This window comes from Podarcis filfolensis, assembly GCF_964270895.1.
Source record: "Podarcis filfolensis genome assembly, chromosome: 10".
Classification (NCBI taxonomy): Eukaryota; Metazoa; Chordata; class Lepidosauria; order Squamata; family Lacertidae; genus Podarcis; species Podarcis filfolensis.
In genome coordinates this window covers 8,758,160-8,776,264 of record NC_139612.1, presented here as the reverse complement: position 1 = coordinate 8,776,264, position 18,105 = coordinate 8,758,160, and the positions used below count along the sequence as shown (strand labels likewise).

At 44.1% G+C, this 18,105-nt stretch overlaps 1 protein-coding gene across 1 annotated transcript in view; it reads right to left on the bottom strand.

The window, feature by feature from the left end:
* LOC310744140 (sucrase-isomaltase, intestinal-like) overlaps positions 1–18,105 on the bottom strand; it is a 94,233-nt gene that overhangs the window by 60,919 nt on the left and 15,209 nt on the right. The window contains exons 5-6 of the mRNA XM_083575076.1: positions 4,128–4,296; positions 3,390–3,486 (exon numbers count right to left, since the gene is read on the bottom strand). Coding sequence (XP_083431202.1) covers positions 3,390–3,486; positions 4,128–4,296 — 266 coding nt within the window. The remainder of the gene's footprint in view (positions 1–3,389; positions 3,487–4,127; positions 4,297–18,105) is intronic.

The following is an 18,105-nucleotide window of genomic DNA, read 5'->3' as shown; positions in this document are numbered from 1 at the left end:
TAACAATAGCTTATTACAGGCTCTGGGAACATGAGAGCAAGACTTTGGGAATCCCGTGATACCATTTTAGAAAAATTAAAACACTTTTCACTGAAGATGTTATCTTTATTTAGTAGACACATACTAGCATCATCACTGAGTTCTAGAAGATGTTAACAGAATTAGACGGCTTTCAGGCAATTAGATGGCTTTCAGGCAAAATTTATACAATCTCTGCTGCAGGTACCTAACTGCGTCCCCAACTCCGTACTTCTGTTGGAAGCTGGTGAATGCCCAACTTCAACTAAAGTGTGGTGGGCTGCCCTAAAACATTGGCTCAGGATTTCAGTGTTTAATCTAGGGAAGGGTCTGTACCAACATTTGACCAATGAGGAATTTGTCAGCAAATGGCAGAAAACCATGGCTAAAAAAGCCACCTCTATTGGTCTGTCTCCCCCCCAACTGTATTACCTGGGTTATGAAGGCGCCCAAAAGGTTTTAAAGCAAAGATTATGGGACAATGCACACAGTGACTTGCGATCTCGATCACACGCAGTCTGTAGTCCGCTGGCAGCAGGAGTTCAATATGGGTATGTCTTTGAGTTAACATCTTACATCAAAAACCTGACAGTACCTAACTATCGAAGGCTTTTCACCAAAGCCAGACTAAATGTCTTCCCCTCTGCAGTGCTGGATGGTAGGTTGAGAGGAGTTCCCTACCAGGACAGACTTTGCTCGTGTGCTCAAGACATTGATTCCATAAACCATATTTTGTTGCATTGTGCGAAGTATGAGCAGGCCAGGGCTGAATTGATACTACCCTTGCTGATACCTTTCCCAGGAAATTCAGAGGCTCACTGTGTCAGGTTCCTACTGGAAGACCGGACAAAAGCTAGAACGTTGGCAGTGGCAAAGTTTTTATCGGTGGTTGCAAGAACAAATGAGCCCTATATTCTAAACAAAATGCTTGATTAACCTGGAGGTAGGCTGTATGAACTGTGTATTGATTTGTAATGTTTTGTTGGGTCTCTGGACCGTAATAAAGATTGTTGTTGTTGTTGTTGTTGTTGAATTATATTCCTATAATCCCTCTCCTTCCTTACTCAGAAGTAAATTCATTGAGGTCAATAGACCTTACTCTCAAGAACATTTGCATAGGATTTCAGCCTCCAGTTCTAGATCGGTCAGTCTAGAATTAAAGTCGCACTTTTGACCGTTATTGTCCCTTTATTTGCTGCCTTATATCACAAGGGTCTCAAGGCAACATAAATACAAGAAAAATAAATACTATAAAAAGTCAGACCAACTAAAAGGTACTCACTGATTAAAAACAAACCAGATATGAAAACCTCAACAATCGAATGCCTAGGGAGTGAAGAAAACTCTTGGATTGGTGGCAAAAAGATGTCGCCAAAGTCAAGACCAGACCTGGAGACCCTGGAGAAAGCATTCCAAAGGCCAGGGGGATACTACTGAAATGGCCATCTCTCCTTCAGTCACCCTCCATACATCTGCTGGAGGAGGCACCTGGAGAAGAGCACTACATTGACATGAAGGACCCAGGTAGGTTCACACTGCAGGAGGTGGTGTGGTCCAAAGCTATGTTAAGGCCCTCCAGCACCGAGGGCCTTCTGGCAATTCCCTCACTGTGAGAACCCAAGTTACAGGGAACCAGGCAGAGGGCCTTCTCGGTAGTGGCACCCGCCCTGTGGAACGCCCTCTCATAAATGTCAAAGAGAAAAATAACTACCCAACTTTTAGAAGACATCTGAAGGCAGCCCTGTTTAGGGAAGCTTTTAATGTTTAATAGGTTATTGTATTTAGTGTTTTGTTGGAAGCTGCCCAGAGTGGCTGGGAAAACCCAGCCAGATGGGCGGGGTATAAATAATATATTATTATTATTATTATTATTATTATTATTATTATTATTATTAGCCTTAGAGGTCAAAAACCAGCACTTTGAATTGTGGTGGGAAATATACTTTCCTCTCAGTATTCACTGATGCACGTTTAGGAACACCTTTCTATTCCTGTATACTGTATCTGGCCTCCTTATTTACTTCTTATAAACTGTTTATGAATAATTATTAAGATTTTTCTAATTGTAACTTAAATATCCACAGGAAGGAAGTCTGTTATTTGGTTGTTTGTATTGTTGTATGTTATGCTCATTTTATGTTATGTTCACGTTTATTGAGGGTGGATTTCTGTGCTGGGGGGTGGGGGTGGGTTATGTTATGTTGTAAATAAAATTTCCAATAAAATTATTAAAAAGAAAAAAAGAAAAGGAACACCTTTCTATTAATTTAATGCTCTTTGTGGTATTGGAAGCATCTATATATTATAATACTTTGATCATTTTATATGAGAAATGTGTGCTAAGTAGTGGCTTTTTTTGGTATGTGATCTATGGCCATACATTTTTCATTTCGGTGCATGTGAAAGCTGGCCTTCTATTAGGTAAAGGTAAAGGACCCCTGGACAGTTAAGTCCAAAGGCGACTATGGGGTTGTGGCGCTCATCTCACTTTCAGGCCAAGAGAGCCGGCGTTTGTCCACAGACAGCTTTCCGGGTCGTGTGGCCAGCATGACCAAGCCGCTTCTGGGACAATGGGACACCGTGACGGAAACCAGAGCACATGGAAACGCCATTTACCTTCCCACCACAGCGGTACCTATTTATCTACTTGCACTGGCATGTTTTCAAACTGCTAGGTTGGCAGGAGCTGCGGCAGAGGAATGGGAGCTCACCCCGGGATTCGAACTGCTGACCTTCTGATCGGCAAGCCCAAGAAGCTCAGTGGTTTAGACCACAGTGCCACCCATGTCTATTAGGTAGAATGAAGTGGCCACCTCCAGCAATAGAGGCTGGGTGGTAAGAAGTGCTGGGTTGTCACATGCCCTACACCCCCTAAGTTAGGGGGTCTACGGCGCTTCAGTGTCATTGAGAAAATCTCATGTCTGTTTTGACATGAGATCCAGCTGCCTGTCCTGTACTCAGAATGGTGTGTGCGCCAATTTGTCATTTTCCTCAGACAGCAATGTCTTGAGCAGTCCTGAATGGCTGGAGCTCCTCAAATACAAAAATGTTGTCACATGTTTCCCCTCCTCCTGTGAAGTGAATGGGAAAACCCAGGAATCCATGCATGCATGTGCAACACTCCCCCAGTGTGCAAAGAGGCTTTAAGCTTGTGGCTTAGGCACACACACACACACACACCAGGAAATCCAATCACATGGAGTTCAATAGGATTTGGTTCCAGGTAGTAATATGACATGGGACTTCAGGTATGCCTCATCCCTAAATTACATCAATAAGGGAAATTATTTGCCAAATATATTATTATTATTATTATTTTTAAAAAGAACTAGAGTCTAAACAGTTCTGTTTAATTGTTAACTTTTGATTACCTTGTGCGTTGGCATTGAGGAAAAGTACACCGTGAGCGTTTGCATCGCTCTCTATGCACATGTAAAAAGGATGAACTCCATACAGATTTGCATTCATCTGAAATAAATTATAATAATGATTACATCTAGTTTTAGTTTTATTGCTTTACTCAGGTGTGGTTATCGCAACAGTGTCTAGGCTGCTGAACAGGCATAGCGCCTTCCTAAGAAGTTCTACAGTCTTCAGTTAAAATTTTGCTAGTCTTATTTTAAAAAATAAAATAAAATAAAATATTTGGTTTCCTTTAAGTTCCTCAGATGATTTGCCCAAACAGGAACCATTTGCCTTAAAAATCAGTATCACCCTATGCAACTTCCTGCCTGCCCACCTCTCTTCTCTCTGACCTTTCCCCCCTTTTAGGTTTTCCTAAATTCCTCAGGACAGTGTCCGAATTAAACCAGAACTATCAGGATCCACTGGAGGATATGAATGGACTTAATTTAAAAAAGACATAATTCATGTTTAAAAAAACAACGATCAACATCTGTCTACAATTCATCCGGGATGGCCAAGGGTTACGTGAAATGAGCCAAAACTGCCCAGAGAAGCAGAATGTGGTGCTTGATAGTTAATAACTTGGATTAATGTGTGAGGGGAAGCCTAACTAATAGCTACTATTAATAAATGGCAGAAGATGTATAGAAGGCACAAGGCTCTTTCTGGGTGCGGAGTGCAAGATGTAATATTGAACTACTTACTTTGGGAGACTGGTCTCTAGAATACATCCCGTAGGTTATATGGTTCATATTGTGCTTAAAGGATAGGTGCTGGTGTTCACCAAAGCCGTACACAGAACTGGACGGGACATTGGCTGAAATGCGCAGGTATTGCTGGGAAAACACCAGATCTGCAAGGGACGTGTCCCACCTATGTCAAAAAAAAAAAAAAAGAGCAAGCATAAATGTGATGCACTTGCTTTTGCTAGATATTAACTTTCATTAAGCCCGATACAAACTATGGCGTCTGTCACAGACAGTAACATACTTGAAAGGTTATACCTAAAAATTAAACAGGTAAGTTAAAAAAACAAACAAACCATTGCTAAAAGAAATATGAATACAATATGTGGTCTTTGAAACAAAATCACTCCTTGATTTGCCTGCCAGTTCTTCTGGTGCCTTTGGGTCACACACACACACACACACACACACACACACACAGCACATGGTGACATTTAGAATGTCACTAAGAATAAGCACTTATGCACATAGATATACTGAATCCCCACTTGTATGGTGCATTTATTTTTCTGACGTGTTTCCTACTGGTTGGGAGTTGCTTTTCTTAGAATTTTCAGCAATAAGGAACAAAGCTAAAGTTCAAATCCAGCTGAGAATTTGGGTGAGGCAATTGATGGTAGGCAAAGTTGTGGTGATGCAGTGATGTCACTGGGAGCACACTAAGCTGTCACAGGGCCCTGATCCAGGCCAAAGGCCCATCAAGTTCAACATCCTTTTTTCACAGTGCCCAGTCAGATGCCTGCAAACAGGACATCTCCATTGCCCATACAACTGGGCCAATCCTTCCTGCCTTGCTGGTCGTTTTGGCCCACGTCCACACAACACTTAAAGCACTATGATACAACTTCAAAAACAGTCATGGCTCCCACCAAATAATTCTGGGAAGTGAAGTTTGTTGGTGGGGGAGAGCCCCATTCCCCACAGAACTACAGTCATCAGAGTGATTTAAAAACCAATTCCTCTTCACAGGTAACTGAGAAGTGTAGCTCTAGGGGGGGAATCGAGGTCCAGGGTTGTAAAGACTGCAGAGAGAATAATTGGGTGCACTCTTCCCACCTTAGATCAAATCTATGATGTCAGGTGCCATAAGAAATCTGCAGAGATAGCACAGGATAGTACGCACCCCAGAAATGATCTCTTTCAGCTTCTGCCTTCTGGAAGAAGGTATAGGGCAGGGGTCAGCAACCCGCGGCTCCGGAGCCGCATGTGGCTCTTTTACACCTTTGCCGCGGCTCCGGGGCGGATACTAGCGAGGGGAGGAGGCGCATTGTGTGCCCTGACACTCCCCACTGTTTTAAATGTCGCAATGGTTTTGCGGCTCCCAGTTGTTTTTTCTTCGGTCCAAGTGGCTCTTTTTGTCTTAAAGGTTGCAGACCCCTGGTATAGGGTTATAAAGACCAGGACTAGCCACCTGAGAAACAGTTTCTACCCAAATGCAATTCTGGTTCTAAACGCAGCATAAGGAGTCTCTATAGTATATCGTATTTTAAAATGGGGTTTCAGAGTTTTTAGGGGTTTTTGAATGTCTTATGTAGATTTTTCAATTTCATTGTTCTGTATGGGACAATGACAATAAAGATCTCGTATATCGTATCCTAACAAAGCTCAACACCTTTAACAAACTATAGCCCCCAGGATTATTGGGAGAGTGTTCAAAGTAACATCATAGTGCTCCAAATGTATGGTATAAAAGTGTGTACTAGCAAAACCCAAAGTTGGGGAAGGCAGCTCCCAAGTAAGGTTGTTAAGTTGTGGGTGAACATACCAGACGACACAGCGATTCTTCAACAGCTCTTGTTTATTCAGAGGCCAGAATAGAACTGAACTGAAGAGCTCAGTCAGCCTGCTTATATAGAGCTCCAGAACGATGTAACTGTTGCAACTTTCTAGAACTATCCAATCACTGAACGTCACTTTCGATCCTTCATTTGCATAACTATCTACAGTATCCCCCTGCTGGCCCAGTACATAACAAAGGTAACTCCCCCCGCCCCGGGACCACGCAAGATGCCCCCCTCACACCACAGCGATTCCATCAGTTAATTGGCTAATTCATTAATCTATGGCCATTTGAACTGTGTGTGGAGGTATTGTTTTTGTTTGTTATTAAGGTACATATTTTGTGCTTTGTGATCCTTGGATGAAGGGTGGTATGTAAATTTAATAAGCAGCAACAATAATAATCAATTCTGTTTCTTAAAGTCCATTTGCTTGCCCTGCAATGGGGATATAAACCAGGGTTATCACTCTGACCCACTTGTGAAAATTTGCCATGACACTCCTTCCCCTCAGTGTAACAGTGGAGCACACAACCATAATTTCTCTCTCTCTCTCTCTCTCTCTCTCTCTCTCTGTGTGTGTGTGTGTGGGAAGGCTTCTTTCCTGGCTGGCCATTAAGATTTGAGGTGCCCACCATCTCCCTGAACTGACAGTAGCTAGAAGAAAAAATTAGGACACATCAGACCTGATCAAAGCACAGAGAAGGTTCTTTTCCCTTTGATTTTCTATTTTTGCCTTCTTTCCTCTCATGGCCCTTTTATATTTATTTCGGCTAAATCCCCTGTGTTACTCACAGGCACATTCAAATTAGCCTGCCGCATTACGCTGGTCGTTACCAGGGCTATGACGAACCTTTTGACTTGAACGGTGTATTTATGTATGGCCTTCTCTCTGCCTTCATCAACTTGTGGACTTGCTACAATAAATTAAACCAAATTGTCTGGAAAAGGACCTCATGGAATTGGCATTTCTCTTAACAGAAATTACTTGCTATTAGGGGCTTTGATAAAATGAAGTGGAAGATCAAATTAACCAATGAATGAATTAAGTGGAATGTTCTCCACACCCAAAATGACTCAATTACCACGGCTATTTATTGCTTTTGTATTACATCCGTTCAGAGATGGTGTTCGTACAGTTTGATAGAACAGAGTTTGCTGAATTTGAGTCAAATGCCTTATTTGTGTGGGTTCCACTGACTGGCTCCATATGACTTACAGCCTCCCATCAAGAAAGCACAATGAACTTTGTCTTTGAAAGAAGATAATTCCTTATTTATCTTTGTAACCCAGTTGTACCTGGATTATGCGAACATTAGCGATCATTAGCTATTGTAACATGCTTACTGTGAACAAACAGCGAGTGACAAAGTAATTCTGTTGGATTGGTGGGGAAAGAAGCCAATTGCTTCCAGTCTTTCATGTACCTAGTAGCTATAAAGTGTGGATCTCACAGTGTGAACCACCTACATACATGCCGATAGAAGCATCTGTACCTATGGGCTGCATACCCACATGACTGGCAAAAATTATTTGCTTATTTATGTAGCATCATTAGTGTGCATGAAGCTTTACAGAGTATAGGAGAGCAGGTTCCTGCCCTGAGGAATTTACAACCTACAATCTGATACAGGAAAAGCAGGGAAGGGGTAAGGAAGAGAAGGGAGGACTGATGAACAGGGGTGGAGGTGGGGAATATGTGCTTTGTTATAGGCTGAGTTACAACAGGACATGGGAAGTAGGGAATTATGCCTTTGGGCTTCACAGAAGCTGGTCTTTGAGGAGATTTTGGAAGGTACTAATGGAGTCAGCTCCACATGTGTTTTGGGAGGCGGTTCAAATTTACAAAGCATGGAAGTGAGAGCTGGACCATAAAAAAGGCTGATCGCCAAAGAATTGATGCTTTTAAATTATGGTGCTGGAGGAGACTCTTGAGAGTCCCATGGACTGCAAGAAGATCAAACCTATCCATTCTGAAGGAAATCAGCCCTGAGTGCTCACTGGAAGGACAGATCCTGAAGCTGAGGCTCCAATACTTTGGCCACCTCATGAGAAGAGAAGACTCCCTGGAAAAGACCCTGAAGTTGGGAAAGATGGAGGGCACAAGGAGAAGGGGACGACAGAGGATGAGATGGTTGGACAGTGTTCTCGAAGCTACCAGCATGAGTTTGACCAAACTGCGGGAGGCAGTGGAAGACAGTGGACATGACTAAACGACTAAACAACAACAGAACAAGAAAAAGCAGAGTCTTTTGAGGGAGCTAGAGACCTTGAGATGGTGGAGTTGGAAGAGTGAAGACTGCAGACAAGTTTTGGGATATAAGTGTGGAGCGATGCAGGGAGAGGGGCAAAGCCAATGTGAGGAAGAGTGTCCCATGGCCAGAGTGATGAAAAAGGTGGATGGGGTTTGGCACATGAATGCTAGATAGACATGAGGGAACCGAAGTGAGACAATGGAAGACCAGAAATGAGAAGATTGCTGTAGTCTACCTGAGAGACAACCAGGGCATGAACCGGAGATTTTACTGAGGTAACAGAGAGGAAGGGTCACCTTTTTGTAATGTTTTAGGGGAATGCATTACCCCATCACTGCACTAGCACAAGCATTTTCAATTTTCGCTCCTGAGTCACCTCTCACCGACAGCTGAAGCATATGTCATTGGAAACATTAGCTGTTGGTTTGTTCTTGTTGCTGAAACGACTACAATATATCCTCAGGAGTTTGTATCGACCATCTTTCAATTTTAAAAGCAAAGAAGCAAAAACCTCTTATGAGAACATGAAGAATCACTAAAGCTCTGTTAAGAACTATTGGGTAGGCCTAGTCAGCAAGTTACTATTAACTACATACAGTACTTTTTTCTGGGGGGGACGCAGGGGTACGCATACCCCTAAACATTCTGTGAATCTAAGTTTGGCCTCATTGAGGGGCAGTATTTCAATATGAGTAGGAAATTGAGAGTACCCCTAAATATTTTTAAGGAAAAAAAGCGCTGACTACATATATACTGTTAAGTTGTGGGTGAACATATCAGACGACACAGCGATACTTCAAACAGCTCTTGTTTATTCACAGGCCAGGACAGAACTGAACTGAACTGAAGGGCTCAGTCAGCCTGCTTATATAGAGCTCCAGTACCACGTTACTGTAACAACTTTCTAAAACTATCCAATCACTGAACGTCACTTTCGATCCTTCATTTGCATAACTATCTACAGTATCCCCCTGCTGGCCCAGGGTGAGAACTTCAGTACATAACGTATACTGTGAAAAGACTCTTCACAGTATTTACTAAGTTCATCCTCACAAGAGTTCTATGAAACAATCCATTATAATTTGCCTGCAAATTGAGCCAAGATGTGAGTGATGTGCTCAGCACCTCACAAGGAATCCACGGCTGAAAATGCCCAGCTTCCAGTCCAAACCTCTTGCCACTGGGCAACGTTATACTTATGAAAAAGCAACAACAGAAACGGAGTAATGTGGGCTGTAACTCTTCAATTGTTGCTTTAGCCCACAGAACACTCCTATAAATACTTTCAGGAATCATACAATTGTTTCCTTTCACCAGTTATATCTGAAGGGCCCACCACTACACGCTGACATTTATTATTGAAGTTGTCATGGCAATTCACTTATTCCTATACTATACTATACAATGTGCACTGTACAACTGAGTCTCTGGCATGATTTGAATGAAAATGGCAAGATTATGATTCCATCGCATTAAAAACAGAGTGTGAAAGCTCATAAAATGGTGGCCCATTCAATCTAACCTCACAACCTCACCCTCTCTCTTTCTCTCATATTATCTTATTCCAAACTGCCATCTCAAAGATCTCAATGTGATCCACAAGGAATAACCCAAGAGAGGATCCACTCCAATCTTCTGCCCAAAAGCAGATAGCGTATTCATCTTTGTTCTGTCACTCCCTCTAACACCGAACCTGGTGGGGGGGGGGCGGAATGTGTGCTAATGGTTTTGTAGGCAAAATGGCACCACTTGCAGTTTTGCAGAATTACATAACCTAATGAAAGATAAAATGAGACAAAAAAAGTCTGTGCATGTGTGCACTGGCATGGAGAAAAGGTGGGGAGTGGAATACAAAAGTGAGGGATCGGTCAGTCAAGCCACCCACTCACAGCATGATCCACTCCAAAATGGCTGAAGAGAAGAAACATTGTGCTAGGTCTTGGAGATGAAGAAAGCAGGAGGGAGAGGAGGAGGAGGAGGAGGAGGAGGAGGAAGAGGGAAGACCCAGGTTGAAGTCTGGGGCAGTGGATGCATGTAGCACAGAGGAAAGAGCGCAAGATTTTGTTGTGGCTCTCCTCTAAAGTTCACCCTTACTGCTGCTGGTTCCCCAAAGGTCTGCAGGAAGTAGGAACCAAAATGAGGTTTCTAGCAAAGGATGTAGCACATATATTTTTAGGTATATGACAGCTCCCTCGCTTGGGAAGTACCTTGTTTTGCTGTTGTAAATATCCTTCGGAAAACAGGTGCTTCGCTCCAAACCCTGTTACAGGAGGCTTAGGAAGATATGCTGCTATTTTTAGCTTCTCATCAGGAAGACAGACTGACTCAGGAGCCCAGGAGGGGCGATAGCAGGCAGAAGACTGCCTTTCTGACTGGTTCTTGAACTTAACAGCATACAGAAGACGTGCAGAAAGGCATTCTCTGTCCACAACACCAGGAGAAAGTGTAACCATTATGGAACAGTGAGCCAGCTTGGAAAATAAATACAGTGGGGTGGGGGAATGCTTGGTTTATTTTTAGGAGGTAGAATATAACTAATTTAGTTGGAGCATTTCATGGATGACTGAAAGGCAGAGGAGTGTGGCTTGCTGAAACATGGTCACTTATTCCCTGAACATTAAAAGTTCACATGGCTCAAAAGCTTTGTTCCATTTAATTTTCTCCTGAGGACATCAACCTGCTTTCTTCCTACAATAGTTCCAGGCATTACCACCCTCTGCTTTTCTTATCTGGACAGCTGGGGAGCTTGATAAACTTTCACAGTTGTAAAACTTTGATGGCGACCCTTGGATAAATCATGACAGTATTCATGAAACAGGCATTTGCACTTGGCTGGGTTCTTTATGAACTTCCTGCTGTTGCTTCTTTGTAAACAACCCAAAGGAACATTTATTGCTGCGCATTGCAATTCTGCTTGAAATGCCAACGTCTGCACGACTGCTCCTTCAAATGAGCAAAACCCATCCAAGGGACAGGAGCCAGACAACTTGCAAAACACCTTCTCCTCTAAGACCATTTTATAGTTTCCTTATATTTTGCAGCCCAGGATTCTGACCGTCCAAACATCACAGAGACTTGGAATGTGGCAAAGGATCAAAGCATCATTCCAAGGTCACATCCTGATTTCTCCTCCTTCTCTAGATCATTTTGAATTTTCCTCCAAGTTCCTCTGTCTCTTAGATTAACAACAACAACAACAACAACAACAACAACAACAACAAAATGATTTTCTCAAGGGTCTTAGAGCCTCCCGTATTTTGAAATTTTTATCTCCTAGGAAGCTAACTTGGATTTAAAAAAAACAAAACAAAGACAGGGCTTGCAATAACAAATGAATAAATAAATAAATGAGCATGTCTTTTGTAAGTAATACATGGCATTCTCACGGGGATACATTTTTAGTGGTTTTCATCCAGTGTCATTTATAGGCTCCCCCTTTGACTTTGGTTATAAAAATATAACCCAAACCAATAATAAAACAGAGTGCTTAAGAGCAAGCTACTAACGCCAAAACATGCTAACAGGATGGTTTTGTTGGATACAAACCCCAAACACCTCTCCCTATTCCAGCCAGCTCTTTATATTTGTGGGACCCCCTTCCCACAATCTGCCAATGTCATTCTTTACATTTCAGTGCCAGGTAAACATGTGCTTCTTCACTCAGGCCTTTGTAGGGGGTTGACTTAATGTGGCCAGCTATGAAATTATGGGTGCTCAAGTGTTGCCAAGATTGCACATTTGAGGTAAGTGATTTTACAATTTAAAGGTTTTTATGCTGTATCCACCCTGGGCCCATAATCACAAAGAGTAGTCCTGAGACTGAAATAATAAAATAAATACCCAATAATAAATTGTCTACCCAAAAATAAATTGCCATGGTCCTACATTTCCATGAACCATGGCGAGTAAGTCAAAGGCAAGATGGACTATGGATGCAATCAATCGTAGTACTCAAAAAGCCAGTCTGGTGGAGTGCCTAGGGCCTTTGATACCATTGACCATGACATCCTTCTGGACCATCTGGGAGCTGTAGAGGCACTCCTTCCTTCTGGGCCATGTCCAGAAAGTGGTTATTGGGGGATGAGTATTCAGACCCCTGGGCTCTCACTTGTGAGGTGCCCTGGGGCTCTGTCCTCTCCCCCGTGCTTTCTAACATCTATATGAAGCCGCTGGGAGAGATCATCAGAGGGGGTGGGCTGGGTGTTCATCAGTATGTGGATGATACCCAGCTGTACCTCTCTTTTAAATCAGAACCAGTGAATGTCCTGTGTCTGGAGACGGTTGGAGGATGGATGGTGGCTAACAGACTGAGGTTGAATCCTGACAAGACAGAAGTACTATTTTGGGGGGACAGGGGGCAGGCAGGTGTGGGGGACACCCTGGTCCTGAATGGGGTAACTGTGCCCTTGAAGGACCCGGTATGCAGCCTGGGAGTCCTTTTGGACTCACAGCTGGCCATGGAGGCGCAGGTCAGTTCTGTGTCCAGGGCAGCTCCATCTGGTATGCTGGCTGAGCTCCTAGCTGCCCGCAGACTGTGCATAGTCTGGTTGTCTCCCACTTGGACTACTGCAATGTGCTCTACGTGGGGCTACCTTTGAAGGTGACCCGGAAACTACAACTAATCCAGAACGCGGCAGCTAGACTGGTGACTGGGAGTGGCCACCAAGACCACATAACACCGGTCTTGAAAGACCTACACTGGCTCCCAGTACGTTTCCGAGCACAATTCAAAGTGTTGGTGCTGACCTTTAAAGCCCTAAACGGCCTCGGTCCAGTATATCTGAAGGAGCGTCTCCACCCGCATCATTCAGCCCGGACACTGAGGTCCAGCTCCAAGGGCCTTCTGGCGGTTCCCTCACTGCAAGAAGCCAAGTTACAGGGAACCAGGCAGAGGGCCTTCTTGGTGGTGGCGCCCGCCCTGTGGAACGCCCTCCCATCAGATGTCAAGGAAATAAACAACTATCTGACTTTTAGAAGACACCTGGAGGCATCCCTGCATCGGGATGCTTTTATTGTCTAATGTTTTACAATTTTTTATATGTACCGTAAGCTGCCCAGAGTGGCTGGGAAACCCAGCCAGATGGGCAGGGTATAAATAATAAGATTGGGACAGTCATGGTCTCTCAGCTTAATCTACTTCACAGGGTTGGTGTGAGGGGAAAGATGGGGAAATGGTAGGCCCATTTGTGCCATCTTGAGTTCCTTGGAAGAAGTGTGGGATACAAATCTAATAATAAATAAAGTAACCAAGTGGTTATTAAGTGCTTACCAATCTCTCTTGCAATTGCCTGTTCTATTAAGATCCTTGTATTGAATGCAATCCACCAAGAAAACATCTCACAAAATCCCACATTCGTGCCTTGGCAGAGCTCTGCTGCCCATTCAGTGGAAATAAAGCACATTCTCGATATTCATTTGCTTGGAAGAGTGCATTTCTAGATTAAAGCACACACACCACAACACAAACACCAGATTTCTAAATCACCCTACTAAACACCGCCCTCAAACGAAAACAAATCGAATCACCTCATTCTTTGCAAAAATCGAACACGCTCAACAAGAAGAATGGCTGTGTTGGGGGCCGTACAAATTCCACGCAGCAATTTGCATTGCTTTCAGGAGGAACTGCAGCTTAAAACAATGGCGTTTTTAATCATTCTAATAGCTTTTCTCTCTGCAGAAAGCCCACTCGCAGCCTTTGTTTGCCACCAGAATCTATATATAACAAATGAACTCCAGAGCAGCGGATTGGAAATTAGCAAAGTTTCTGATTAGATGTGGTTATTTGTTTCTTGCTTTCCCAGCTGCAGTGTTTAACAAAGCGTTGCACCACAGTCAATATTGCAGAGAAATTGTCTGGCTGGGGGAAAGATTTTCTGACTTGTATTACAAATGGCAGGCCCACACTAAGTTGTTAAAGGGGAAAATATATTGTTGGCCATTCGAGAATGATCACGTAGGATCAAAGTAGCACTCCATCTAATTCAGGGTCCTGTTACTTCGATGTAATCAGGCCACCCTACAGAGATACTGGACTACCACCAAGGGGCAGCTGCACAGTTAAAGTTCTTGACAAGTGAGGTGACACAGAACTCCATTATTTCCTGGCATAAGGTTGGTTTCCAGCATGAATGCAAATGTCTAAGAAACTCTGCATGTGGACAGAGGATGTGGACAGTACCCTAAACTCTAAGGTCAAGAGGTAGCAGTTATTCCCCTAGCGTTGGATTTGCGACACAAACTTACCCCATGGTAACCTGGGTGGTTTTGTAATGCAGAGGTGAGCAACCTTATCCAGTCTGGGAGCTGCACTCAATGTGAAAAAGGTAAAAGTAAAGGACCCCTGACAGTTAAGTCCAGTCGTGACCGACTCTGGGGTTGTGGTGCTCATCTCACTTTACTGGCCAAGGGAGCCGGTGTTTGTCCACAGACAGTTTTTCCAGGTCATGTGGCCAGCATGACTGAGCCGCTTCTGATGAGACCAGAGCAGCGCATGGAAATGCTGTTTACCTTCCCGCCAGAGGACATGCTTTCGAACTGCTAGGTGGGCAGGAGCAGGGACCGAGCAACGGGAGCTCACCCCATCACAGGGATTCGAACCGCCGACCTTCCGATCGGCAAGCCCTAGGCTCAGTGGTTTAACCCACAGCGCCACCCACGTCCCAATGCACTCAATGTGGGGAATGCTATAGAACATCTACCTTTCATGCAGAAAATCCCAGAACAACTATATAAAAGGCTAATCGTTATAAAATTCCCAAAGCATTACAGCACTCATAACCCACAGAACAATCTTAACAAACTAACAGCCAAATACAAACTAAGCACTGTTGAATTCACATATTCTCTTTCCCCATCCCCGTGATTCATAGTCTTCTACTCAGTTCCAATCAGTTCATCAGAGCTAAGGGTTGGTCTACACAGTATCCATGTGTGCATTTATTTAAAAGCAGCTACGAACTGCTTATTACTTTTAAAAGCTCTAAGCGGTACGCTGCATAAAAACATGTCCTCAGTGCCATTGCATGCTCCCAGTGCCATTGCAGCATGCAACTGTGAGCAATGGAAGGAAAACATTTAGACAAAGATTCCTGGGGATTCCCTGAAGTTACCACAAGGACCTTCTGTGAAGGCGGCCAAGTTATACTCAGAGTAAACCCATTGAAATTAACGAACCTGAGTTATTCACTTCCATTAATTTTGACGTTTCTTCTCTGAGCAGAACTAACCTTGGATACAGCTCTGGGGCTGAGGCATTCTGCACATAAGTATTGTAAGAATCAGTTGCACGGAAGCTGTGCATCTAATCTCTGTTTTTCACCTAACGCCTGGTGCTGTCAAGGTTTGAAGAAAATTGTTCATGTGTAGAGCAGTGGCGTAGCATGGGTTGTCAGCACCTGGGGCAAGGCAAGTAATTTGCGCCCCCTAACCCGTGGATTTGCGCCCCCTAACCCGTGGATTTGCGCCCCCTAACCCCCAGATGTTGCGCCCGGTGCAGCCGGCCCCCCCTGCACCCCCCACGCTACGCCACTGGTGTAGAGTATTTCACTGACGTCCATCCTTACTACGTAACCACCGTGTTTGCAGGAGGTCATCCCTTGATGTCCACCCAATTTAACATCGCAGCCTTGCCTACTTAGCTCCTCTGACAGAGTCCTGGCCTATTAACCCCTACGAACACTATCTGATGCTCATGCATTTTGGTCACTGCAAACAATCTCTCTGCAGGAGCTGAAATGCTGAGTATAATGTAAACAGCAATCAAGAATGTACACTCCCCCCCTAGGCTAACTTGTCCCCATTCAATATGCTGCCTCTTTTTCTCCTGCAAGTCTGACATTTAAAAACTCCCCATTGGGATTTTTCACTTAGATACAGAACATAGCTATATGTTACACAATATAGTAGCCAGATAAAGCACATTTGTGTGACCCACCCACCCCCCAGCAGCCCCCATGACTGTCACCCCAATAAGCAGTAAAGGTAAAGGTAAAGGGACCCCTGACCATTAGGTCCAGTCATGGCCGACTCTGGGTTTGTGGCACTCATCTCGTTTTATTGGCCGAGGGAGCCGGCGTACAGCTTCCGGGTCATGTGGCCAGCATGACTAAGCTGCTTCTGGCGAACCAGAGCAGTGCATGGAAACGCCTTTTAGCTTCCCGCCGGAGTGGTACCTATTTATCTACTTGCACTTTGACGTGCTTTTGAACTGCTAGGTTGGCAGGAGCAGGAAGTGAGCAACAGGAGCTCATCCCGTCACAGGAATTCGAACGGCCGACCTTCCGATCAGCAAGTCCTAGGCTCTGTAGTTTAACCCACAGCACCACTTGCGTCCCAATAAGCAGTATTTGGGGACAAATCAGGCCACAACTTTATTGACTACAGATACAGAGGTTTGGCATAGGCATTGAATATAATCATTGAGATACCAGCCTATCTGCTGGGGTATACCAGATGGGGTCAACCCAGGGGTGAAGGAGGGGCCTATGACACATGTCAAATAGGGACCCCTTTGAGGAGTGCTATGGCCCCCACCCCCAGCTGGGCTTCCGGACAGAAGCAACTCCCACTGGATCCCTTTAAGAGGATACCCCCGAAACCTGGAGGAGCAGGCAGAGGCTACAGCAGTGTTTCCCAAACTTGGGTCTCCAACTGTTTTGGACTACAATTCCCATCATCCGAGACCATTGGTCCCGCTAGCTAGGGATGATGGGAGTTGTAGTCCAAAAACAGCTGGAGACCTAAGTTTGGGGAAACCTGGGCTACAACCTCCCCTCCACCAAAGACTCACCCAATGCCTAAACCGCCGAGTTGTGACAATTGCTACGAGGTGGGCAGCCACGCTGGCCTGGGGGAAAGTCTTGATAGCTGCTTCCCAGACAGATCATGAACTGAGCAAAGCACCTAATATCACTGTCAAAAGCATGCTTATTCTGTCTAACCCATTTATCTATGGAAATTAGCCAGTCTTTGTTAAATCTCTGTGGTATAGTAAGTAATGCGTCGTATTACTTATTCCAGTGATTAGTATAGAAAAGGCAGGGAGGTGATTTAACCATGGATATAAATATCTACATGTCGCTATGTCAACAGCATCCCTTGGAATGGGGTTACCTGAATTATGCCAGAAAAATTGTGGGATAGGGAGGTGCCTTAGGGCTTTCGGGGCAAAATATAAAGCCTGCTTGACAGAGATAAAAGGTACAAAAAGGTCTGGGGACTCAGAGGTGGCTGAGCGATGGCAAAGCTTTAGGGGCCCTCAAATTATACAGCAGGTACAGAAGGATTTTGTGTTGCTCTCTAGACACAATTTATCATCTATTCAGACATTCAAATGCAGCTGGAAAAACTGCCCGCCGGCCTCATTTGCAGCTTATTGATTGCTCTGAGCAATATTTTATTTTCAAAGATGCAAAGTTGGTCCCTTTCTTTCTTTATTGGCAAACAACTGGCCTTGCACTGCTGCAGCTGGTTACACATTCTCTCTCTCTCTCTCTCTCTCTCTCTCTCTCTCTCTCTCTCTGTGTGTGTGTGTGTGTGTGTCAGTGTCAGTTTTCTGGCATATTAATTAAAGCCCTTTTTCCTGCTACAAGCTCTTCTGCAAGCCCCAATGACCGCCTGCTTTTTCACACATTTATCAAAAAAATCTGCTTTAATTTTGAAACCCCTGGCTGGAAAACACACACAGAGAGATCCTATCTAAATATTCCTCTCCACTGTTTTCTAATTCCTGCCAGGAAAAGTTTGCCTTGGCTTAGAATTATTTTTATTTTTATTTTTTAACCTTACACTTGACATTTCACACCCACCTCACCCATCTGATTCTTCTTAGGTCTCAATATACCTGTTATGCAGGTAAACATGTATCTGGATGGCGTTTCACTAAGAGGCACAGTGGCGCCT